The sequence below is a fragment of the Passer domesticus genome, chromosome 5, assembly GCF_036417665.1.
Source record: "Passer domesticus isolate bPasDom1 chromosome 5, bPasDom1.hap1, whole genome shotgun sequence".
Classification (NCBI taxonomy): Eukaryota; Metazoa; Chordata; class Aves; order Passeriformes; family Passeridae; genus Passer; species Passer domesticus.
Genome location: NC_087478.1, coordinates 46330741 through 46357024, shown reverse-complemented (window position 1 = coordinate 46357024; position 26284 = coordinate 46330741). Strand labels below are relative to the sequence as shown.

Here is a 26284-nt window from a genome sequence, read left to right as displayed (position 1 = left end):
TGTGGGGAAGGTGTATGTGTGCATCTGTGCTGTCTCATGTTTTCTGAACATACAAAGGACAGACAGGTTTGTATTTTTATGCAACCTACTTTGTTTTCTCTCTCTGCTGAGATGGATTCTGTTACAAAGACCTTTGTCATGGTGCTGACAACTGTCATGATTCCAGCCAATTCACTCATGTTGTGGCTTTTCAAGTGACTTGAGTTGTGCTTAATTCCTTTGCCCCTTCTGAGTCTGGAAAGTTAATCAGAAAACCTTCTCTTGATGCTGGTGAGGGGGAAGTGGGCTGACAGGGATTATGAGAATAGGTTGTGGCCAGAAGACAGATTTATACATCTTGTTGGACTTTGGCTGTAAATTGCATGCTGGTCCTGCTAAAACCTGGAGCATGAAGGACTGAGAGAGCTGACACATTTACCCACACCAGCAGTACATATTCTTGGGAGAGGGTGGGAGGGAGTAGCCATTGCTTTATTTTGGACTTCTCTTCTTTGAAGAGGGAAGCTGATGCCACAACCCACTTGGTGTGGTAGATGTGCACCCTTCATCCGGGTCCCAGACCAAAGGGCAGCAGGGACAGTCAGAGATATAGTGTCAAGGACTCCCCACTTCATTTAGACACTGCTGAGCCACAGCTGCCTTGTGGCTATCAGAAGCTGGACAGGGCTCAGCAGCCTCTCCTCCGTGGAGCTGAGCAGCCATGGAGGCAGTCAATGCTGCTCAGGGCAGGCTCTCCACCCACCCCCACCTTTCCCTCGTTCTTCCATCTTCTTTTCTCCTCCTACATCTGGGCAAGCCCAACTGGACTTCATTCTGTAAGGCAGAGCTTTGGGCCAGGGCAGTCTTGCAGGTGGTTAGCGTGGCTGGGGAGGCAAAGCCAGTGTGTCTCAGTGCCTTTGAACTGCTTTGGGGGCTGTTGGAGGCTCTGGTGTCTGGGAGATAGAGGGGCAGGGGAAGAGTTTCAAAGGAGATTTCAGAAAGAGAAGTTTTGGAGGAGAGAAAGGGTTTTTTTCCTTTTGCATCCTAAAAAATACTCTTTGCACCCAGGTTCTGCTTCTATGAGTACTTACTGCTCAGGCAGCATTGGGTGTGCTTTGCACAAATGTGATGTCTCACAGGAAGGCTTTGAAGTAGCCTCCCACCTCCCCCCTCTTTGGAATGAAGGAGGAGGAGGGAAGGCTTAGGCACCACTGTTTGGAGGAAGCTGACGTTCAGGCTATTGGGAAGGTGCTGTGCCCACTTTGAGGGTGTGCACAGGGAAAGGCAGTGTACAGAAATGTATCTTGGAGTGATGCTTAAGCACTGCTCAGTGCTCCCAATTGTTGTCACAGGGCCTTGCCTGGGTCTCCAGGGCCCACTGCTTTTTCTGAGAGCAGCAAGGCTGTCACACAGCAGCCCGGCATTGGTCACCACAAAAGCAAACTGAAGCCCTTGAAAACCTTTTGGCAGTTTTTGCTGGGGGACTGATGATGGGGACATGTCTGTGAAGAATCCATATTGTCTTGTGAATTTGGGGATGTGTCTTAACTTTACTCTGACGACAAACCCCATGCCTTTGCTTTGTGAGAGTATTTCCACTGGAAATCAAAGAGATTTGAGATACATAGCAAGCTAAGCAGTCATACCTCAGAATAGGATTTGGGGATTAACCGAATGGATAGTAAATTGAATAGTAGGAGTTAAAATCAGACTGTGCTTGGAAAGAAAGCAGAGATGAGAGGTGCACCCCTGGAAAGCAGTAATGCTAGAAATGACACTGGGGTTATAGTTGCTAGCAAATGAGATATGCACTCACAGTACAATGCGGCAGCAAAGAGGCTGATGTGATTTCTGGGTTGCATAAACAGAACTGTTGTGTCTTGAAGCAAGGAAACATTTTCTTCATGTTTCTAGCCATGTTTCCTTCAGGAGCCTCATCTGAGTGTACCTAGTCTAATTTCTGGAGAACTTAGTGCCCCAAAGATGGCAGCAAATTAGAACAAATTCAGTGGAGCAACAAAAATGATTAAGATGCTGGAGGGATTGATCTAAGAGGGAAGATTAAAGCAACTAATTACATTTAGCTTGGCCAAATGACAATTAAAAGGGAGATGTGATGACTGCCTTAAAGTGTGTGCTTAAGAATGTAAACAGAGAGGAGAGAGAACTGGAAGGAGGGATTGTTTTGTGCTGTTGGAGGGGTTGCTGGTCAGATGCCTGCTCTGCACTGCTACCAGAGATGTGTATGAGCAGAACCAGAGACTGAGAAGTAGCTGTAGCCAAACAATAGGAGCAAATGAACAAAAGAAAGCACTGAATAGACAGCACAGTTCCTGCTGTGAAATGTGGCAGAGGCTAAAGTACTGTTTCTAGGGAAGTGATGCTAGACTCTTGCTATGAGCAGTGTCCAGAATTCTCCTGGGGAGGAGGAAAAGGGTGTGGTGTTCCCACAGAAGTCCTCCCCCTCTGATTTGCAGGACCCAGAGATAATTTCTGATTTGCAGGACCCAGAGATAATTCTCCCCTCTCCTTTTGTCCATGAATGTGTAGTGTTGCATCCATGTCGGGGTTCAGTGTTTCCAAAAGGACAGTTTGCAGGGTGGAGTGGGAGCAAGCACGGGGATGGGGTAGATGACACCTGTAAGAAATGCTGAGAGAGCCAAACATGTTCAGTCTAGAGGAAAGATAACTGTGGGTGGAAACCAAACAGCAATTCTGTGAAGGACTGCTACAAAGAGAGGACAGGGGACAATTATTCCCTTTAGTCACTAAGGGCAGATCTAGAAGAAAGTGGGTCCTTGGCTGAAGCTGAGAAAAGCAGGACCTGTATGAAGAAGAAGCCTGAGTGTGGGGTGACAAGGAGGCCAGGAGGGGTGGGGTAATTGTTATGCATGTAGATGGCCAGGGGTGACATGAGACCTTGTTTATCACACACCACAGGCATTGGGAAACTGATCTTGATACAGTAAATTTTCATGTGATTTTGGAGCCTCTAAAATCTTCTTGAGCTTCTGAACAAGATAGAGCTGTGGTACCTTTTCTTGCAGGTTTTTTATTCATATTATGTGTATCAACATATTTATTAATGTTTCTGTTTATATTTTTGTTGCTTATAGATCTGTTTGAATGCTGTCTTTTTCAATGAAAGGTCTGTGGAGGAAATGTACACTTCTTGCAAAAAGTGCAGTGAGGGGTTAGTTCCAACAAAGTGTGGATTAGCTGAGGTTTTTTGCCCTTTTGGTTTGAATGGGTTGTTTTGAGGAATAAAATAGCCTAATTAGTTTTAAAAAAGTGTACAGTTCTCTATCTCCGCATATTGATAGGCATGGGAAAATTTGAAGCAAGAGCTCTTATCACAGTATTTCTCATCCAGTTGTGCTTAAAAAAAATCTGCACGTTTTTCATATAAAGCCTATTTTCACATGTTAGGCTATTTCATACATGGAAGTATTTTATACCTGAAAATGTTAATTTCCTGATCTGCTTTTAAGACTGAGTGAATTTCCAAGTGAAAGGAAGAGGTGATGATAAGAAACAGAGCCATTAGCTGGTGCAGTATCTCAGCTGGTGGCTCCAGCCTCCATGGGTGAATAGCTGTGTCGATTGTGATGTGAAGAGCATCCTAAATGTATTCTTTTGTGATACCTGTTTGCAGGGCTATTTGTAATATAAGTGCTTCAGCATAGTTCCCTGTAGGACAGTGACTGTCTCCTGGTGTCACAGCTGGTTCCTGGGCAATTTTAAGAGGAATTTCAAAGAGTGACAGGAGCCCAGCATCAGAGAAATGGGTTCTTGCTGCAAATTTGTAAGGGCACTTTTTAAGGCAAAGGCTGAAGCACTGTGTGCAAATGTGGGGCTGTGCTGTCCTGGGCTACAGGGAAGACTGAATTTGTAGTAAAGATAGGAGGCACGTCATCAGGGTCCTCCTATCTGACTGTTCCATGAATTGGCTTTTATTTAGTTAATCAAGAGCTGTGGTCAGTAAAGTAATTTTGCTTCATTGCTCCAGCAGTTTTTTCCTGCAGTCGTTCAGTGGTCTGGCAAGCCCACCTTCGTTGGTGGCTGAGGATAGAATGTCAGGCTGCCAGCTGGAGTAGCTGAAATGCAGGCACAGGTCCCCTGCCTTGCCAGCTGCCCACGGTACCTTCTCACAAGCCTAGTAAGCTGGGCTTGGACAAGTCTTGAGCAGTAGCAGGATTTGTCAGAGCCCATGAGCAAGTCACTCAGCCTACTTGTGCTGCTGCGAGCTGGGATGATGAACACTGCACAGCTGTATTCAAAAGTCACACTTCCTTTTGTGCTTGTGAGGTGTCACTTTTCAGCTGATGATGCCACAGAATCATATTTATTCTTTACTTGGTCTTAGCTTCCAGAGCTCTAGCCTTGGCATTCTTCAGTGATTTGGCACTTACTGAAAGCAAGCAAGCAAGCAAAAGCACCATACAGAGCAGAAAAGCACTTCACAAAGCATATTCTGATGAAGTCAGCTCCTTGAACAGCTGCATCAGGGACAGCAAAGCAGCCAGAAATACAGAAGGGGGAATATGATGGGAGATTTATGCTGGTGAATCTATTGGAAGATCTGTGAATAGAGAAGATCGCAGGGCTGTCTTATCTGTGAAGCCCTCATCCCAGACTTCCAATGCTCTGCAGCCAGTGTTAGATTTGCAGGTGTTTTATGTGATATGGGGTTTTGGACGCAGTAAAATCCCATGTCCTCTTAAACAAGTATGGAACGTATTGGTTTTTCCCTAGATTTCTGTCACGGCTTTCTACTTCTTATGTATTTACTTATATAAATTTGTTCTTTTTTTCAAAGGTAGCTACTTGGCTCATGCAATTTGTAAGTTGTCAGTGCCAGTGCACTGAGTCAACCACATGCCCTGGACCTGTAGAATTTTTAGGAAGAGCTGTACTCCTGTTGCTGGAGTTGGATGGTGGTGAGGAACTTGGTCTGAAACTCACTATAGCAGAGCAGAATAGTCTTACCCTTGTTAGTTTTGGAAAATCTAAAATGTTACATTATATCTAAATAAACAGTCCTCTAAATGCCTTCATTCTGGAAATGATTGGATTTGAACAATACAAAATGATTGAAAAGAAAGTCTGTTTCTTTCCCCAGACTGCCTCGGAGTGGCCAGGTTTGACTCTAAATCAGGATGGAGTTGTAAACTGCAAAACTTTTAAATTGCAAAAGCTTTGTCTAAACACGATCCTCCTCCTTTGCAAAGCTCCAAGAAGCCACTGTTTGGGAACGCAGACCCAGCTCAGCTGCTGGCTCAGGGACTCCAGAGCCGACATGGACAGCAGTGCCTCTGAAAGCTTTACGGGCAGAGCCAGCAAAGTGGGACACTGCTCTGGGTGTGCAGTGTGCAAGCCCCTGTTGGCAGGGGGCTGCCCTGAGTCCCTCACCATGCTGCAGCAGCAGCTAAGCAGGTTTCCTGCCCCAAAGGGCTGTGTACCTGCCTGCTCCCCAGCTGCCCTGCTGCATTCTTGGTGCTGGCTTTAGGACACACGTGTGCAGGACGTTCTGACCTGCTTCATGCTCAACAGACAGTGGAAGCTGATTGCTGGAGGCAGCCTTTGGTCTGCCTGCAGATTGGCTTCAGGGATTACATGCAGGGAAGTGTGAACCAGTAGAACTGCAGCACTGATGTACCACGCTTCTGCATGACTTTCTAGTGCTTGAGGGACATGAACTGCATTGTGTGAAATCTTCACAGCAGCAGATGTGTTCTAATTTCCAAAGAAGGCAATTGACATGTCCAGCTTCCCTTTTTCTCTAGGCTGCAGTGGGAGCCAAAGTCCATAAACAGCACCCTTCCTCTAGCCTGTTTCTAATGTTGCTAATATCCATTCACAACATTTTTCCCTGTCAAGTGCTGCAGGTTGGAAGGATTGGTGGCACCTATGGTGAATCACTACATGTTGAAGTATTTACTTTATCTGTTGCTCTGTAGAAGCTTGAGATCCAGACTCTGAGGTTTTAACAGCTCCCTGCCAATCAGATTAAATATTTAGCAGCAATAGGTTCTGGGCATCACATTTCTGACAGTGTATTTCATGCATCATTTGTTGTAAACGTTGGGAGATTTTTTAGCTACCGCTTGCAAAGTAACTCCCTCTCCACTTTCTCTCCCATTATTATCTCTTCTTTTCACTGTCCCTCTCACTTCTTACTTTTCTTCCTGTCCTCCCTTTCTCTGCTCTGCTGTTTCCTTTCCCTTAGCTTCTGTCCACTGATCACTGTTCATGGGTGTGTGGGTGTGTGCATTTCACCTGTCATGGATCTCAGTCTGTGGTGGAGTAGAGGGACTGCCTGCACCTAACTGTACACAGCCACCTCCTTGGAAAAGTGTGCATTGCTAGAGGAAGGGCACAGGCTGATGGGCTTTTTGGGGAGGAGTAAGCACCTGAGGACAAGAAAAGGCAAAGCATCTCTGTCACCCCTCTCTCTATGATGCAGCTCTATCTGCAAAGACTGTCTGCTTTACTCTTAGCACATCTGCTGGTTGCTCTGTGACTCTGTCATGTGGGGCAGTCCTTTTCCTTTTAGTCCCCTTCTGGCTGAAACTTTTGTAGGAAAAGGGTACATGGGCTCAGTCGTCTGACTGAAAGTGTGGTCACATCCATCCCCATGGGATCCCTTTGTCCCACCAGTTGTCTACTTGCAGCAGACTTCTGTGTCAGCTGTGCTGACAGCTGGCTGACACCCTGGTGCTGGGATGAGGCCCATCAAAACCAAAAATCCAGTGAAGGTTATCAAAAAAGGAAAGGGGTATCTCTAGGTGAGGTTTCAGCATCAGATGGTATTTTCTGTAATAGCAGAGGGTTGTCTCCTAGAAAACAGCAAACAGTAGGGAAAAGACAAGGACATTCCTTTGCTTCCTTCAGGTGCTGGACAACAGGTACAGGTTTCACAAGTACAGAGATTTCACATGTACAAAGTACAGTTGTCTAGTGGTCATCTGAGTTTTCAGGTATGATGTCTAAGGACCTTTAGAGGGGCTCTGTGAAACAAGGATTAGAACTGCCACAAGTGGTGGTTCTGGGCTGATGCTGGGTTGGGGAGGGTAAAGCCTTCTGGGCAAGTGTACTCTGTAGGGAGGCTGGTGCCCTGCATGTTTTATGCTGCAGAACCTTCCCTAGACCTTGCCCTTCTTTCACACATTGTTTTGATGCTGTTCATTGTAAGCTGTGGTCAGATGGTTTGACTCTTCATTACCCTGCTCCCTTGACTCCTTGGTACGTGCATCTTTTCCACTGCTCTTGCTCTAAATGTGTTGTCTGCTGAACATGTCATTGCAGTCCCACAGGGAGCCTGTGGTTCTTACTGCCTCCATGTTTTTCCCTGTGTGACTGCTGCTCTGCATTCCTGTCATCTCACATCTGGTATTCAGCCCCAGCAGCTCCAGCTGCCCTGCACTACCAGTCCAGGAGATGATGGTTAGTGCCAGGGCCAGGTTTTTCAAGCATGTGCCGTGACAAGTCCAAAGCCATCTGGTGAAACATCAGCCTTTTCTTTCCACATTTCTGCTGGCATGGGACATATCCCCTCTTCACACTGGTGGGCTTGAGGGCGTGAGGGAGACAGGACCAATGTTACCAAAGGGATGCTTGGGATGCCTTGCTTTGAAAGCTGGAATGTGTATGAGATTATTTTTCTTTATGAGGGGACTGGGGACCCTCTAGGTAGAGGGAAGAAGTGAGGGAACCCACAGATCACAATAACTAGAGAAGATGTCTCTTCTTCTCCAATCCAATGGGCAGTGAAACCTTTCTGGCTGAGAATCTGCTGGGCTGGGGTATGGCAAGCCAGCTGGTTTGAATACTGGGACATTTGGGAAACTGCTTCAGCAGAGATAGGGAGTGGAAAACGCCTGTAAATTTTGTGAAGAAGAATAGGTAGTGATGAACAAACTAGACTGCTTAATTTCTTGATTTATTTCTCTCTCTTGCTTGCTCTTTTTTTTTTTTTTTTCTCCTCCCCTTCCCATTGCTCTGGGCCCCTGCAGTCCATTCCCTGCATCTGGTGGCTTATTTCCCTACAGATGTCATCTTGGCAGTAACTCAAACCTGAGTACCTCCCTTAGGGAGTTGATGCACTGCCTGAGTGCATTTTCTTTCCCCAGTGTCTGGGTATCTGATACTTTGGATATGAGGTGGTGATTTTTCTTTCTTTTTTCTTTTTAAATATATGATTTTAGGCAATTGTATTTTATATACAAATAAAAATTACAGCAGTGGGGGGAAGCTGGAAGGCAGATGGATCTGGAGAGGATGGTTCCTTAGCTGCATGGAGGCCAGCCTGGGTGCATGAATCACCTGGAAGGGCTGCACAGCTTGCCCACTGACTCACCTCAGCTCCAGGCCTATTGAGTCCTCCGATTTCTTTAATTAGGAAAGAAGGAATGATAAATGGGTATTGTTTTTTGTCTTGCTGAAGTACCCCGGGACTCTGGATGAAGTGATGACAGGGCCATGCTAGGAATATGGTCAGGGAGGTGGAGAGTTCCTGAAGCTTTGCAGGCTCTGAAGATAAACAAGAGGAAGGGGATCCCAGAACACCAACAGTGTAGTCAGTTGATAATGCATAAGTGTCTTATTTGTTCCAGCTTTTCACTTTCTCCCCTGAGACAAATAGCACTAGGAGTGTGGCAAGAGGCTTCTCTCTGGATGTATGTAGATCATGAACCCCCTGCTGTGGCACACAGTGCCTCACAAAGGTGCTAACACCTGTGCAAAGTAGGTTTAAGATGCTGCCACATCAGATCAAAGGGGCTTTACGCCCCTCTGGCACAGTAATAGTGGAAATGAATAGTGCAAAGGGCTCTGAGAATTTTAATATACTTTGTCATCTTCATAAATATAACAATTGACACCGCTGTGTGCAGAACTGCCTCCTGGCTTGGAATCAAGGTCCTGCCACATTGTCATCCTGAACAGGACACCAAAGCAGGGCTGTGTCAGAGAGGTTTAGCATGAAGCAAGGATGGTGTCTAAGGGCTGATTTTTTTAAATTTGAACCTGGAGACCCCATTGGGCTGAAGTTCACTTCACTGTGGCCTTGACCTGGCCTGGAGAAGAATCAAAGCTATGCTGAGTAGAAGAAACACGAAAACCCCAAAGTGAGCATAGCCCCAGGAGGTTAGAGGGGGATGAGTGGTGTGCTCAAGGCACTTGGACAGGCAGTTCATATAGACAACTGGGCTTGCTTTATCTACGTCATTTTGGGGATGGGTAATATTTGCAGCATGTAATCTTTGGCTGTTCAGGATGTCAGTATTGGTACTGCTGTATACAAACAAGGGTGAGACGAGGTAAAGACTGTTTTAAGTGACTGCTTTAACATGGTGTTATTTGCCACTATAACCTCGGGGTTACAAAAGTCCTTCAGAGGGCAGGACTGGCACCTCAGTGCTATTGCAGCAGTTCAAGATGGGCAGTGTTATGACAGCCCTGACAATATAGGCACTGAACCCCCAGCCACTGTCTGAGTGGTGCTTCTTCTTCCAGCCCAGAAACAGCTCTTGGGAGGGAGAACAGCTGCTTTGTGCTGGGTGCTGGCCTCTGGTGAGCAGTAACATTTGGGTTTCTTGACTTAGAAGCTGATTTCCTTCAAGGGCCATCCTAGATGTAAACAGGATGCAACTTGAATTTTGTCTCCACCTTTTCTTTTTCTGTCCCAGGACGGTTTTTGAGTTTTCCCATTTTCAGGAATACATGGATTTGGTGTGTTTGGGAACTGGTGCCATTTCAGGTCTGACAGGGAAGGGGTACAGAGCTGCTTCTCTCATCTATTTTCCACCTTCAAAGAAATGCAGACCTGTCTCCTGGTTCAAGATGCGATGGAGTGCATATATACCTTCTAAATTTATATAAAAATAAACAACGACAATAAACTCTATGTTTATATATAAACAAATATATTCCATGTGTGTGTGCATGTAAAAATGCATACACACCCTTATTTTACCTTATAATTAATTCTGCCGTGGGAATGCACTAGTCTTTCAACATTGCTCTATGGCAGTGTAACCCAAGAAATAGTGGGAACTGAAAGAAGAAACTGAGTCAGGGTGGACATCTCTTCTCTTGACTCCAGGGCCACTTCAGCCATCATCATTTGTCCCTGCTCAACAGAAAAATTCCCCAAAGCAGAGCAGTTTCTCTCTGTAAATTTGTCAATGACAACAACTACCCTGTGGCTTACAGAGCCCCTCAAAACTCTATGTTCATCCCAGATGTCAAAATTCCCTCCTTTTCCCTGCAAATATTGGGATACTGCAAGTTCAGAGGTACCTGTAAGAGTCACTAATTAACTGTGGTGAACTTGTCACAGCTGTATTTCTTCCCCCAGATCCCAGGGCTTCCAGTTGTGGGCTGCTGTAACTCATGGTCTGGTCTAAGGGCATGGGGCCTCAAAATTACATGTGAGGACTTCTCCATGAATCCCAGATTTCTGGCATCTCTGACACTGAAGCCCCAGACAGGACTCTTGGGGTCTGCAGGCTCCTGTATTTTCTTTGGGAATGAACTAGAGCTCCCAAGATTTTTGTCCATACTGTAGAGCCTGCTGACTCTGGTCTGCCCACCTTCCCCCAGATCAAATTAAATCCAGGCTCTCCATTTTGGAGACCCATGCCTAGGCAATCTCCTTTTGGAGTTTCTGCAAGTGAATTGAAATGGAGCTGGGCTTTACATTTCCACTGTCCAAGAGCTGCTGGAACCAGACCTCCTGGATCTGTGTCAGACCTTCAGAGCAGATCTCTTGATGAAACAGGAGTTTCCTAGGTCTGGTTGGAAGTTGCCTGGAGGATGGACTCTGGTGCCTGAGAAGAGCTGCAGCTCTGCCCCTGAAGGCTGGCTGCCCATTGCAGCTCTGCCTCCCTCACCATTGCTCTTGCTCTTCCTTGCCAGCAAGGCTTGGGACTAGGTGAAATATATCATGAGTTTAGATATTTTTGTGAGCATAAGCTTAAGAAATGTGCAGTTGCTAACATGTTTCATCAAAAACTACAGGTCAGCAGTGTTTTCAGTTTGAGTCAGTGTGGCAAAGTCGATATTGAGTATCAGGAATTAGCTTGGCAGTTCCAAGTATTTGTGGTATTACAGGATTTCCTTTCTCTCTGCTCCTAGCTAAACTAGAATTTATTGTCCTCAAGATCTTGGACATACAGGTTTTAATACACTCTCTTGGGATCCTGTGAGTAATGTTGGGTATGATCTCACAAGAAGACATTGCTGCCTTTGGGTAAGTGCAGTGGAAAGCAATAATAATAATCTCAGCTCCTGTAGCTTCTATTGCTTGAGAGTAAAAAGTACTTTAAACACCATAAATAATTAAACATTCCAATTCTATGAGGCAGAGAAGATGCATCTCCATCTTTCTGATGAGGAGAATAAGGCAAAGGATGAGAAAAAACCAATGGCATTTACACTTTCAAAAAATGCTATTGGTTTTAGATGGTGATATGAAGGATTAGAACAAGACTTCACTTCTTGTGATTTGTTCCCTCCATGCTTTTAAGATTTAAACCCAGACAATGAATGGTGTGAATACAAGTAAGCTAAGAGGTAAAAAGGATGGACCAAAAATATGACAGTGTTTAAAGTGAGAAATGGAGCCATGAAAAACAAAAACTGGATTGGAAAAAAATGATGGATGGAGAAACAAGGGTGCTAGAGTAAGATATACATTGTAGCTTGAAGGAAGTTGATGTGGAGTATTGAAACACTGGAATTTTTTTTTTTTTTTTTTTTTTTTTACTTAGGCCTCTTATACCATTTTAAAACTAAACTGGTTTTAAAGCATTAATGAGCCAGGGCTACACTTTGTCCATTGTATTGATTTTTATTTACTGGTATTCACTGTTGTGACAATTGTTGCGTTCTGGTCATGTTATCTCTTACTCTTGCTGCTAATGCTTCTTTTTCCTGCTGCAAACGTAAACTATTGTGACCTTTGTGTAAAGCAGATGTGATCCAAGGGAGCTGAACTGCACCACGATGAAGTCAGTGGTGGAGCTGGGCTGGGAGCTGACATGGGCTGGTATCTCCTCGCGTGCATTCGCTGGCATGAGGAGGAATGAACAGTGGAATGAGCTGCTGGGAAAGGTGCCTGAAGTAGCCAGCATCAATGAATTTGAGAGGCTGGAGAAAACAAAGAACAAAAAAAGCGCATGGAAATGGCATTCAGCTGAGCCAAATCTTGTCTGTTTGCACTGTATTGGGTCTTTCATCCCTGTCCCTGAAGCATCAACAGCCAGTGATAAGCTGTGGTCCCGACATGGCTTTGCCTGTGTATCTTTCCTTCACTGCAGCACTGTAAATATGATGGAGTGCTGAGCAGAGGGAGAGGTCAGTGGCTGCTGGGCTGGGTCCCTCCAGTCAGGAGAGCTTTCTGGACACTTTTGATTGAAGGTCTCAGTAAGATGAATTGGCCCTGACCTGTCACACAATTGCAGGCACAGCATGGTCTGGTGCACAGCACTAATGTACTGTGAAAGCATATTGTATCCAGCTGCTTGATGGCTGGTCCCTTACTGGTCATTGAACTCAGAAAGTTAGGGAAAGGGAAGGGAGTTGGGTTGGAAGAAGAAGGAAGGAAAGGAGAAGAAAAATGAGACTACCACATTTTTTCTGATTTGCAGTTATCAGTTCTCCAGTTATCGTGGCTTTAGTGTTTGTCATAAGGATCAAGCTTTTCTGAAGTGATAAGTGTTTTTTGGGATGCTTCTTGGTTGGGAGTGTACAGTTCCAAATACCTTCAATTGTACCCTTTTAGGTGTCATACATTTGTCTTGCCTTATTATTTCTCCTGGGTAGACTTTTTATAGTTTTATTTTTCAATAAGTAATGATAACAGGAACAAAAAAGTCCTTTACCAAGGATCAGAGTGAGAAGAAGGGAGGGGTCAACAGACAGGCAGTTACAAAGAAGGAGACTCAAACCAAAATTTTCTGGGTACTCCTCTATCATTTCTAGTGGCCTGACCAGAACTTGCCTTTGACTCTTCTTGGCTTCAGTGGCCTTGTCATGCCTATTTCCACATGCTAAACCCATTATCTCAGTCCCTTTCACTTTCAGATTAATTCCCTGTCTTATTTCATAAACAAGGTTGGCACTGTCACAGGGTCCCTTGGTGACTAAACCTCACTTTCCAGTGAGAGAAAGCAGTGGAGAACAAGAGGCCATGAGGTTCCTGAGGGATGCTGGTGGCTCGTGAAATGTGGCCCATCCACGTTTGTGGCAGTGCAGCTTTGTCCTGGACCAGCTCACAGGATGCATCTCTCTCTCCACCCCACTACCTCCACTTAGCAGCTCTTTTGTCCTCATCACATCTTGGTGCTTCAGGGATCAAGTGACCTTTTCTGCCATTTCTGCTGTCTGTAACACCTTCATAAGAGTGTGATCAAGCCTGGTGAACCCTGGCACTCTGCTTTAGGGCTGTTTCAGATTTGCTGTAGCAGTGCCATTGTGACCAGAGGCAGTGCCTATTTTTTCCTACCTTGTCCCTGCTGCATGGATTCCAAAACTGAAATGTGCACCCGTGAAGATCTTTCTTAAGGGATGGGCAGCTTTATGCTTTAAAACTGTATCTGGTGTCATATGTTATATGTGAGAAAATAGGCAGCAAACAGGATGACTGTGTCCAAAGTGCAAGTGTAGTTTGAGGCTCCCTCTGACTCAGATGTCCCTTCTAGAATTCCAGACTTGTAGAAGAAGGAATCACTCAATTTTGGCCTAAAAAAGAAAATATTTTCTTTTCTGCTTATGGTATGTTTAAAAAAAATTATTCTGAATTGGTTTTTACACTGTTTATGTCTGGCATCCAAATAATTTAACACTTGATGTGAGACTTCGAGTAATCAGTGGGGATCTTGGAACTGGTGTGGAATTTGGCAGCTGCCTTTGAGAGCCAGTGTAGACTCTGTTTACCTGCTCTGTGTTTTCCCTTTAAGGAAATGATGCAGGGAATGAGCAGGTGCTGCGTGAGATGCATAAGAGAGTCTGGGAAAAATTAAATTTCCCATTTAATTTTCACCATTGGAAATCAAAATTCTTGGTTTTTAAATTTTGAAATTCATTGTATCAATCTGTCAATGCACAAAATGCAGAGTTGATTAAAGTTGAATAGAAAACCTCAAATTAATACATCAAATAATGAGAAATTCCAAGGATGTGCTTTTCCAAACCATCCAAGTGAAGTTAAATGTGCATTTCTCATGGTTATTAATGGATCGGAGCTATTTAAGTCCCTATATTTTGGAAATTGTGGTCTTTAATATCCTCATGTTATTAATGTGCTGTCAATTCCTCCTTGGAAATGAAAACTGGAAGTGGAGAATTAAGAAAGGAAGGAAGGGATTGTCCAATGGATTTTCAAAGGGCTTCAGTTCTATTTAAGAGCAAACCTGGCGTTGCTCTGCGCAGCATTCTGCTGCCTGTTTAAACTGAGTCTTGCTCTTCTGGAGGCAAAGCTGCTGAATTTCAGCCATGCTGAAATGCTGTGGAGGGGCCCTGCACGCAGGATGGTCTCGCTCTGAGCCGAGATTCAGTTCTGAGGTTGGGGCAGACAACAGTTGCAAGTGGGAAATGGTGTATGCCTCGTAAGCTTTGAAATCCCTTGCTTCCAGTGGAGCATACACATGCATGGAGTGACAGCTGTGGCAACTGAACCCTCCAGGTGGTGAGGATATTTCAGTCTCTGGCAGGGAGGACCTGTCTAAACCCTCTAAACTTCTCTAAGCAGGATGCTGGGGGAAGGGTGAGATCCTGGCAGGGGAATAGTGGCTCTAGCCTGGCTCCGCAAGCCAGGCTTGCAGAGAGGGGAGCCTGTGCCAAGCCTCTCTGCTCTGGCATTTAGAAGCTGGCACTGGGCAATGCCAGACTGACCTGCTGTCTCTCTTAATGGCTTTTGTGTGTGTGACACTGAGTCCTGCAGCTCTGCACGTGTGTGCCAGTCTGGGTAAGCAGGTCAGACCCGCTCCTTCGCTCCCTCGCCCAGCCATTTCCTTCATTCTCCCTCACTCATCCTCACGAGGATCCAAGGGGACTCGAATTATGAGGAGCAATAAACACAGCTGAACTTTTCCTGCAGCAGAGGAAAGTCTCAAGGGGTGATCAGATAACCACCTACAAGCATTTTCACAGTGGAAACGGTGAGTTGAGAGGGAGAAATGGTTTAGGCTGAATGAAGGAGATGTTATTAAAGTTACAGGATAGCTGAGTAAAGAGAAAATTTAGGCTGAGTTTAGGGATAGGTTTCAAAATATGAGCCATCTCCTAGCAGTGGTAATCTTATTGTTTGAGTTGTTTCAGAGCAGGTAGTGTGCTAAATGAGGTGCTGTGGACAGTAATCCTGAAGTGACTGGGGGAAGGGCAGGACTCTTAAGCAGAGGATTTTAATTTTTGATTTCTATGAATCATTTGGTGTTGGTCTCAACAGAAGGTTGCAGGCTGTGGCTGTATAAGTTATCAGCTGTGATATGTAAAATATGTGGGTGGGAGGAAGTGGGAAGGACACTGGGAACTTACCCGTGGGCAAGCTTAAAATAATAACCCATAGTTCTTCATCTATTGGGAATGATATGTGTCTAATTGATGATCAAAGCATTTTTTGTACTGCCTTAAGTGCAGGGAGAGAATTGCTCTTCTCCTTTGCATGGGGTAGAGAAGGGGAAGGACTTTTTCACCTTATTCTTGCATACACCTGTTGGATAGACAAAGGCGAACTAGCTTCTGATGTACCTTACACTGCCCAAGTCAGGCAGGAGTTTGTACCTGGTGTAATAGAGAAAGAACAGCTCTGAAGAAAATAAATAGAGACTACAAGAAAACATATGTGCTATTTTCCACGCAGTGTCTATGGAAAGAGAGCTAACAGTGAGGTAATGAGGGAGCTCCAAGGGCTTTGAAGGCTTTGGCTGGGGGTATGTGATGCACCCCCCAAAAGAGTAAGGCTGACTTGGGAGAAATAAGGGAAAATTGGAACCATTTTGTATGTTAGATAGAAATGGATCTGTGGGATGTTACAGGCATGGACAGGGGTACATGTTGAAGAGGGAGTGATTGTGAAGAATAGAAAGACCTGTCCAAAAGACCTTAGAGGAATGTTTCTGCCACTGTCGTAGGAGCATTTATAGCCCAGAATGATAATATAAGTGATGTCCAAAGCTAGTTAAAATAAACGAAACCATATTGCAACAAGTTTTCATCTGAAAATACTCAAACACCCTTACCCAGGGTCACCATAATAAACCCTTTTGGTCCAGGTGCTGGATTGTTGCATTCACCACTGTGTATATCACTTCCATTGTCCCCAGTCTCTGCCATCTTTCTGCTCTGAATGTATGGAGATTTTCCTGCAGCATCATTCATTCTGTTTATCAGCACCTGAAGTGTGCAGGTGCTTTCAAGACACATCTATCGTGCCCCAGATCCATCTTCCTCTTCTTTGTGTCTGTTGACAAAATTCCTGGAACAACAGGGCTGTGAGCCAGAAGAAGATTTATGGGCACTTATGTCACCTATGTGGTAAGCAGTAATATGGGGAACAGCAGCACAAGAGTTGTCAATGAACAAATAGCCTGGGCTGAAGGTGTGGTAGGATAATAGTCACAGCAGTGTTAGAAGAAGAGGAATGCCTCTTCAGAGGTATGCAATATGCAGCATGTCTACATTGCAGAGTAACCACGAGATTGAGAGGATGTCCTAAGCTGAAACTGGGTAATCAAAAATATGAGAGATGGAGAAACCTAGGTGTAAATTGTGGTGTGGTTTATAGCTTTAAACGCCAGCTCTTCAGACTAACAGTTGATGAGGTTCCAGTCTGTCCTGCCTCTTTTTTCTCATGGGTCTTCTTAGCACTTCCAGTTTGCCCATAAGGCAGATAGTAGACAAAAAGATCAAAATGTCACCAGTCTTTTGTCATCGGTAAATACAGAAATAGTGTTCTTCTTTGATCTTTGGACATACTTGTATTTCCTTGTGTGACAGCCCAGTAGCCACCTAGTGCAATGCTGACTTCCCTACAGCTTCTTCTAGTGCGCTTGTTCTCTGGTGGTGTGTTGGATGCTAGACCCAAAGCACCTTTGAGGTTTTTAAAGTATTTCACAGGTGAGATGGATTTCTTCCTACCTCCAACTAGATCCTGAAACATAAGGATTGCTTTTGGGTTCATTGTCTGATACTGCTCAAGCTGTCAGAGAAATGAAGGCAGTGTGAATTAACATGCTATCAAAGGTGAGCAAATGGCAAAGGGTAATGCTGATGTCTCACACTGGGTCTGGCAGGACATCTGTCTTTAGGTGGTAATGGGACTGAGGGTGGTGATAGTGACGAGGTCTGGAATTGGGCTAGTGGTGAGAGTAGGGTTGGGAATTAGCACAGCAGCCGGTACAGATACAGAATTACACAGAATTAGCTGTTGAATTCAGATTCTGTGGCTTGAAGTCTAAGCAGGGCTTAGAGCATCAGAGCTCAGTGAGCAGAGCCCAAAAACCACTGGGATAGGAACTTCCCTGTGGCCCTCCAATGAAGCCTCTGAGAGGGAGGCTGGAGGTAGGCTTTTCATTCTCCCATATTGAGCCAGTATCCCTGTGAAGTTCCTTTTGATGGTGGCTAGGGCATTGTTCAGCCTCCTGTCCAAAGTATTGTCTTCCTCTTAATTAGGAAAGCTGCCTTCAAGAGAGCTTTTTGTCATGAACTGCAGTATTACCTCACTTTCATTTCTCTTGGTGTCTTGAGCTTGGTGGTTGGGTTTGGGGAGCCTGCAAGCACCTTCCTATTGTGCAAGACTATTTAGAAGGCATGATTGCAGCAGGAGGAGGTATCCGTGTCAGCACACAGCAGAACTACTCCCAAAAAACTGTGACCAGCCCTTGTTCTGCCTCAGTTTCTTTACCTGACCTGAATATGGCCTGGCTTTGCTGTGCACTGCTGGAGTAGTAGTCTGTTTACAGTTAGCCTGGTTGAATGCACAGTGACCTATTTGTGTACTTTCTGTGTTTTGAAATATCATCCAGAACTATCTCTTAATGCTGAGCTGTATTTTACCCGTGCAGCTTAATAATTTTCTATTAATACTTATCTTAGGTCTGATCCATGTAAAAGTGCAGTGTCAAGTAAGGTTCTCATGATATTTTTAAGCAGTCTAACCTTTGGTCCTGGCTAAATTCCAATTGGAATAATTACTGTCTGACTACCTACATTCCTCTTGTATTTTCAATTGGAGAAGTTAGCTTTCACTTCCCATTTTGAAAGTGATTGTGTAACATTGCTCTGCAGCAAGTACACGCTGCATTCCCCTACAGTGCTGGATATATTTTATTGGTAAGTAAAATAAGATTATAGAGGTGTAATGATTTTACTGGCATGTTTATACCTAAATATAGATATGTCTGTAAAACCACTTTATCTAATGGCCCTACCATATATTATTTTCTAGGGAGTCAGAGACAATATAATAGTGTGCAGTAATGTGTAAAGGATTTTACGTACCAGTCAGGAGTTTGGGATTTACTAAATTGTTTTGGAGTGCCATAATCACAGAAAATACTTCAAAAACTGTGCTGCCCCACACCACCTCTAAAGGAAAATCTGCTCATGTAAAATACTTGGTAATAAAATATACTTGCATATTTTTATAAACATTCTTGACTGGTGAAATTATACTGTAAAATTATTAAAATTTCTTGAAATGACAAAGGGTAAATGCCCTGTTTTACAGCTGTAGCCTTGTCAGGTGCTCATGAATTTCTTTGTGTGTGAATTTCTCCATCCCCCTTTTTACTGGAAACAGGAACACACTTAGAAGGAGGTCTGTATGCTGCCTTCAGTGCTTTCTTAATTGAGTACCTTGAATGTTTGCACTTGAACACTGTGGAAATCATGGACAAAACTTGTTGCTCTGTATGCAGAAACACATTTTCACAGTAGTTCTGGGGTCCCCTTGATCTGATAGTAAGTGTGTGGTGGTTCACGCCTGCCTTGTCTCTACTAGCACACATTCAAAAGGGACCTGCAGTGAGCCAGACCAGAGGAGGAGCATGAGGTGAGGTTGGTGTTGGGATGTCCTTTCTGTCCCTTTCTCTAACAGCCAGTACATGCATGTGGGCAGCTGTGTGAAGAGTGGCTACTGATGTGAACACAAGTCAGCCCCAAGGAGGGAAGGGATTGTAACACCATAAGCATCCTCGATTTAGTCTTTCAGCAGCTCACCCCTACGCTGCCTTGTGGGAGCTGAATGGTGAAAACCACACTCAGCCTGGGTTGGGTGTGATTTATTGATGTTCTCCTGCCTTATCACATCCCCAGCTCCCATCTTATGAGGGAGCCCACCCTGGACCTGGTACCTGCTAGTCCCTTAGAAGAACTCTGCTGTCTGTCACACAGACTGCCCACGGAGCACCTGACAGACCTCGTGAGCATGACAGATGTGTTATGTGTGAGTGAGAGATGGAGAGAGAGATTTCTTGGCTGGTACAACACAGGGTACCCCAGCATTGCTCTGCCTGATCCAGAGAGGACTTGTGGCTGAGGATCCAAATTGGAGATGGCAGGTTGGCTACCGAGCCACAGACAACCTCCTCTTGGAATGAGCTTCTTCCTAGCCCTGGCTGCTCCCTGCATATCTGGCCAAAGCCTGAGGATCTGGCACTGTGCAGATAACTCCATCTTGTATTGAATGGAAAAATCTGCCTGAGTGGGGCACAGACACCCAACAGATTGGCACCCATGTGCTCTTCAGGATCTAGGCTCTCTTCTCCTGCTTGGAGGTAGATGCTAGATATTTATTGGCTTTAATGCAGGTGAAGAGTAGGGAATAGGTTTCTTGGCTGCCATTTTTCCCACTGGGAGAAGCATGTGCTTGGGCATGAAGGCTGACAGCTGCCATGATTGCCTGTGTAGCTCCTGCTTGAATGCTATCTGAGCCCTGGGTTGGAAGGCCCAAGGGCTCAAATACATTATTCCTGGTGGGAAAGGGGCTGGGAAAAACCTACACTCTCCTCCCTGGGCATCACAACTAGCCATTGCCTAACCAACCATAATACACTGTATGAGTCGGTGCAGAGGGACTGCAGGAGACATATTTTAAGAGAACAAATATAGCATTTAAGTGAGTGAGCAAGAGAATGAGAGACAGAGAGCGTATAGAGTGCATTAAAGTTAATAAAGCATTGCAGAAATGGGGACTGCATTTCTTCACTACTGTGAAGGAATCTAATTTAGTGACTCGTAATTGGAGGATAACAGTCATACTGGAATGAAGTTAACTGTTCATTTTGCCAAGCTCTCAAAGTCTCTTGGTTCTCCTTGTAAGCATCTCTCAGAAAGTGAATCCTTCAGAGAGCTCAGAATCGATTGGTGCTTCACACCCGCAGTCCCTTTCAGCTTCTTAAGTGGATTTGGTTTCTCCGGTGCATATTTATTATCTATTTTATTATCTGCTTATTTATCTGGTAATCTCAATGCAGGATGCATCCTCTCTGCTTAGCATAAGAATGAGGGAGCAGGTGTTGAGCCTGTGTGTTCTTCTGGGCAGGGCAAGATGGGGCCTCTTGGGGCTTTTCCCATGGGTTGGTGTCAGCTAGGGTTGTTTTTGGACTTCCTGCTTCCACAAAGTTTTGCCAGCATTGTCCCTGATGCTGTGGCTTTCTGTTAGTTTGAGAGGCATGTGTAGCAATGAACAGTAGGGTCCCATTCCTGGGCACGCAAGACCAGAGGTGTAGCACAAAGAAGTGCAGGGCTGGTGTATTTATTTCAAGTGTGCCTGGTTGCTGAAGAACAGAATTCTGGGCATGAGTAGCTAAGCAGTACCTGTTGTTTGAGGGAAAATCTTCTTTAGTTTGAAATGCCTGAAATCTCCTTGGGACATCAGTGTGACTCTTGGTGGGCACAGCAAGCAGTGCTAGCTCCAGCAGGTGTGGTGGGCAGATGGGGGGGACGCTGTTCTGTTGTCTCTGATATTTACACTGCATGGGTGCTGTAAGAATTAGTTCATTAGTGTGTGTAGAGTGCCTTGAGGACAAAAAGCGCTGTGGAAATGTGAACTATTATTAAAGCGGGACTGGAAAAAGAAAGAGCGATGAACGGTCCCACAGGGAACTGTCCCACTCAGGCAGGGGCTGGAGAGATGACCTCATCAGGTTTTTTTCATCTCTACTGTTGTGATTACCAAATAAAGTGGACATGCTCAGGGAGAAGATTTATGTGCCATGCCTGGCTGTAGTAGCTGAGGGTGAACCACTGTAAGCTCTGTTGGCATTTCTACTTCTGTGCAAACACAGCTGTCATGTGGACTTGGAGGATCCTGATCCAGTTTTGGCCATGGCAGCTGGGAAATTTTGTATTCCTGTTTTTCTTCTTTTTAAAAAAGAATCCTGTATTGGTGGAAAGCATATAGTTGACTGTACTACACACTGGAGCTGTGTGTGTCCTGGTGGTGTATGCAATAGATACACACATACATATACACAGTGACCTTGCCCATTTGTGCTCACTTTATTCTGGAGGGACTGTGCTGAGAAAGGAAAAGGGAGTTCCCATCTGCCTGGTCTCCTCAGTCTCCCTGCCTGTACCTCCAGCACAAGTCCAAACTGATCGCAAGCACCAGTCATTCCTTTGTGTTGAGGGTGAGCACTCTGACATGGGCTTGACATAAGCAATTAATTTCACAAAGACAGCTGATCAGCTGTCAAAGGACAATTCTCTATCACTTTTGACTTGGGTCTCAAAGTGACACAGGACCTGAGAGATGACATGATCCCATCTTCTGCTGACAGCTGTTCTCTTAAGTGATGCCAGACTCTGAAGTAGGGGCTGGACTGGTCTGATCCCCCAACTTTAACAGAGCCTGAATGTAGCCAAAGGGCTCAGCATCAGACTGGAAGGATTTTTGGGAGGAGAGCTAGTGGCTGAGCATGATCAATGGATCTACCTTGAAGGCTGAGTGCGAGACTGACTTGTCAATTAATCACTTTGTTTTACTTTCCCCCTTTTTTCTTTCTCACTCAGGGAGTGTAAGAGCCGAAGATGAGGCCCAGGGTGGAGTGCTACTCTCCAAGGTTTTGGCTGGTGCTGGCAGTCCTCGCAACAACAGGGAGCGGGGCCCATGCCCAGAAAAGCCACCCGAGCATTGGCATCGCGGTCATCCTGGTGGGGACCTCGGACGAAGTGGCCATCAAAGATGCCCACGAGAAAGATGACTTCCACCACCTCTCAGTGGTGCCTCGGGTGGAGCTGGTGGCCATGAATGAGACAGATCCCAAGAGCATCATCACCCGCATCTGTGACCTCATGTCTGACCGGAAGATCCAAGGGGTGGTATTCGCTGATGACACAGACCAGGAAGCCATTGCCCAGATCCTGGACTTCATCTCTGCCCAGACCCTCACTCCCATCCTGGGCATCCATGGAGGCTCCTCTATGATCATGGCAGATAAGGTAAATTTAAATGAGCTTCCTTCTATTGCAGACCTGTGGATCCAAACTTAAAACAAAGAGAAGTATCTTATTCTGTGATCCTCAGGTGGTGTCTCATGGGGCCGAAGGCTTGGGGGATTAGGCAGCTTCAGATTCAAAGACAGATTAAAAGAGCTAACTGTGTGTAGCACTACTGAGAAGAGCCTATTAATCATGTGGAATTATCTGCAACAGAGAAAAACTGAGGAGGGAAAGAAGCAGGTAGAAGAGACCCACAAAAGAATCATCCCTCTTCTTCTTCCTTAAGAAGGGTAAAGAGCCCCTGACAATTGTAATTTTTAAAAAGGTTTTATTTTTGCTTGTGTTTTACTTTAGAAGAGCCAGGGATCATAGCCTGGGTTTTTTCCTGCATGTAGCTGGAGGATATTGTGGTATTTTCAGGGATGCTTAATACAGCTCTTACATCTTAATTGGAATATAATTGAATCTTTAATAAAGCTATCCTCTCTATAAAGTGTTCATTAGCTCCTGAAGTTAAATAGGTGTTAGCTGAAGTGACTAACCAGTCTAAACCAGTCCAGCTAAATCTTTCTTTTTTCTACTGCACTACTTTATTCCTTCATGTCACAGACATTTCATTGTTTTCCCAGGCCCTAGCCAGTCTCTAAAGAATTACTACACAAACAAGCCATCCTGCTACTGCTTTTGGACAGGGCAGGATGCAGAGAGGGAGTAGCATCTTTGGCCAGCTAATAACTCTCAGTGAAGCATCCTTGGGGTGCATGTGGACCTGATACAAACAGGACATGCAGCAATTCACACCTGAATGTGCATTTGGCCAGACAGTGTGGCTAACAGCAGCCTTGGGGCTACTGCTGCCCAGTGGGAACACGTGAGAGAAGCTGGCTGTCCCTATTCCTGCAGGCTTGAAGCCAGACAGTCAAGGCCAAGGCTTTTATTGAGAAGACTCTCTTGACCATTCTTTGTGCATCCCAAAGAAGTAAACAGGGACACAAGCTCACAGTCTTTTTCTTTTACAGACAGCTCTTAAGTGAGTCTGAGACATTTAACTAGGCAGAATCAGGCCTAATGGAATGAAGGGTGAGAATTGACCTGGCCACTATGGCAGCTTCTCCTCAGAAAGAGATCTAGTGAGATGAGAAATCCAGGCACATTCTCTTTTATTTACCTTGCAAGTAAATAATCCAGTGCAGGCTTTTGAAGGTGCTAACAAATTATTTTCTCACTTTTTGACCAACCATTCAGTTGCCAAATAACACACAGTTAGTGTGCAGTGTTATTTTCTCCTATTGGCCTTTAAACTGAAATAGTCACTGAATAATCACGGGCCTTTTTTCTCTCACTCCTTGAATAGTTGCACATATGCTGAAGTCCCACTGCCCCATTCCACCCACAGTGAAGCTTTTCTTCTTTGGAGGCCAGGCAGGCAGCAATGCTGCATCCTGATTCTCTCCTGTCTGCAGTGTTGCATGGTTATCTATGTCTGTGCAAAGGAGGGTTGGAAGCAGTGCTCAAGTGCTGCATTTCACACTTGGGGTGACATCTTACATCTATGAACAAGTGTGAGAGTTACTGACAGAAGACCTCCTAAGCACTGGGAAAAGTCCTTGTGACTTTGAACATGGCAGGCCAAATTCTGATTTCAGATTCCCGCAGTGCAAATCCAGCACGGCCCCACTGCCTTTGGCAGGATTAGATCAGATTTACGCTGCTGCAGTTCAAAGAGAAATTTGGCCTGTTGAACTTTGAAAAGATTTTTCTTTCTACCTGTCCCTAGTCTCTCCTTGGGAAGGCAGCATCTCCTGCCACTGCCCTGTGTATCCCACTGGCTCGCTTCTAAAGAGAGTTCTGGCAGGCAGGCAGGCAGCCCACAGGGAGCTCAAAGGTGGAAGCCTTATGAATGGAGACTTCTGTTTTACCAATCTTTTTATTTTTTTTTTTTTTGGTAGTTTTGCAGACAGGAGGTTTGCAGGTTATGTACAAAGATCTGCAGTTTTAGGAAAGGCCAAGGTTTCTTTGAAAAATAATTTGAAAAGGCTGACCTTTACAACTTCTGATCCACAGGTGTGTAATCTTTAATGGATAATATTTATTTGAGGAATTGAATTAAAATATGGTAGAGTGTAAATACACTGAAATTCTACTAAAAATACTGAAGTCAGCCTGGTAAGTCCTTCAGCAATTTATTTTTGATAGAGGGCCTTGACAGAGGCTTTGCTTTTAATGACTCTTAGTCATATTCTTTGCAGATGAGTTGTGTGGCTGAGGTTTGATCCTGCAAGCATGGAATGCTTCTTTCAGCATCCCCTCAACGCCCACAGCAGTCAGCTGTGATTGAACTTGCTCAGCATTTCACAGGTTCAGATCTGCACTTACAGCTTTGTTAAGCTCCCCGTGTGTTTGTGATCAGTAGTGCCAATGCAAACCTAAGGAATGCTAGAAACCATGAATGTCTTGGTGTGACAGATAAGCCCCTCTTTGCTGGAGTTTAATGCAAAAAAAAAACCAACTCCCCAGTCAAACCACCTTTCCTGGAGCAGCATGTGCAATTCTGTTTCACCTTCAGTGAGGGTTTAGTAAGTGTTCTGTTAGGAAATGTGGGTCATGTGTAAAAAGGGCTTTGTAATGTATCATGCAGCTGGTAAATTGAGGCACAAAAGGGCAGGCATAAAGAAAAAGAAATTAGGATTTCAAGCCTGAATTTTCTTTTGTCCTGTATATGAAGACAGAAATATTGTATAATGTGGCCTATAAGCTGGCTTTATCTCAGTTAATATTAATCTAGAAGTTTGCTACCCACCAGCTGGAGGTCTAGGCATCAGTGGTAATGGAGACACCAGCTGAGGACCATTCACCCTACCCAATTCAGGGTGCAGTGAACTGCTCATGGGATAGTCCTGTGTCTCCCCACTGATTACTGAAGAAGGCTGTACCTCAATGTGTTCATGATGTCTCAAGTTAAATGCCATGAACCCTGCCCTAGGTGTGACATAGCAGGTGGAGGTATGTTGATAAAAGTGTAACATCCTTTTTTCCTGATTTTTTCAAACTCACATTCTTTAATTTGTATTTTATTAGATTTTGCAAATGTTTATATAATTTGTTTTCCCTGTATTTTGCCTTTTTCCTCTGAAAAATAAGTATACAGGAATTTACATGTTTTTGCTGTTTTTGCTCTTTGGTGCTCGTGTCTCTAATTCCACCTGCTTACCTGTTACAGAGTGTTACATTTAATTTCTGACTAATCTGGCATAAGAAGAATGTGCCCAGATGATCTGTGTGCACACTGTGATCTGGGTTTAGTTCCAGGAAAACGGTGAAGCAGAGACACACGATGTGCCTCACTCGAGCTCTGGAGAGGCTGCTTTGCCGAGTGAGAGTTCTGTCACAGCCAGTTCAGTCCCTAGAGCTGGATAAGCCTGCCAGCAGTGACTCCAAACGGAGTGAAGAGCAGCAGTCCTTTTGTTGGGGCTGGGGGCCTGGCAGTGATGGCTAAGGGGGTGCAACAGACCCCACATCAGTTCCTCTCAGAGGGGCAAGGCTGTAGCTTGGGACAGGGTAGAAGAGTGCTCACACTGTTCCAGCTCTGTAAGAAAGCACCTTATTTTGTTGCTGATTCCTGAAAAGGACCAGGGCAATAGCATCATCTCACCAGGACCTGTGATTAAAAAGGCAATAGCATTGATCACTGGTGATCTGCGTGCAATCCAAAATAGATGAGATGGAGAGGAGAGACATGTGCACCACCTGCAGAATTAGGTTTCTGTGGTCCAAAAACTTTGCTCGTGGAAGCTTGCTGGTCCCTTCAGTTTGCCTGATGTTGCTGCAATGACCTGACTTTGAACAGCTTTGTTTC

General features: G+C 44.9%; 1 protein-coding gene across 5 annotated transcripts in view; it reads left to right on the top strand.

The window, feature by feature from the left end:
* GRIN2B (glutamate ionotropic receptor NMDA type subunit 2B) overlaps nt 1–26284 on the top strand; it is a 235246-nt gene that overhangs the window by 25360 nt on the left and 183602 nt on the right. For all 5 annotated transcript variants that reach the window (XM_064419975.1, XM_064419974.1, XM_064419976.1 and 2 more), the window contains one exon: nt 22000–22428. In XM_064419975.1, the coding sequence (XP_064276045.1) occupies nt 22018–22428 (411 nt within the window). In that variant the 5' untranslated portion in view covers nt 22000–22017. The remainder of the gene's footprint in view (nt 1–21999; nt 22429–26284) is intronic.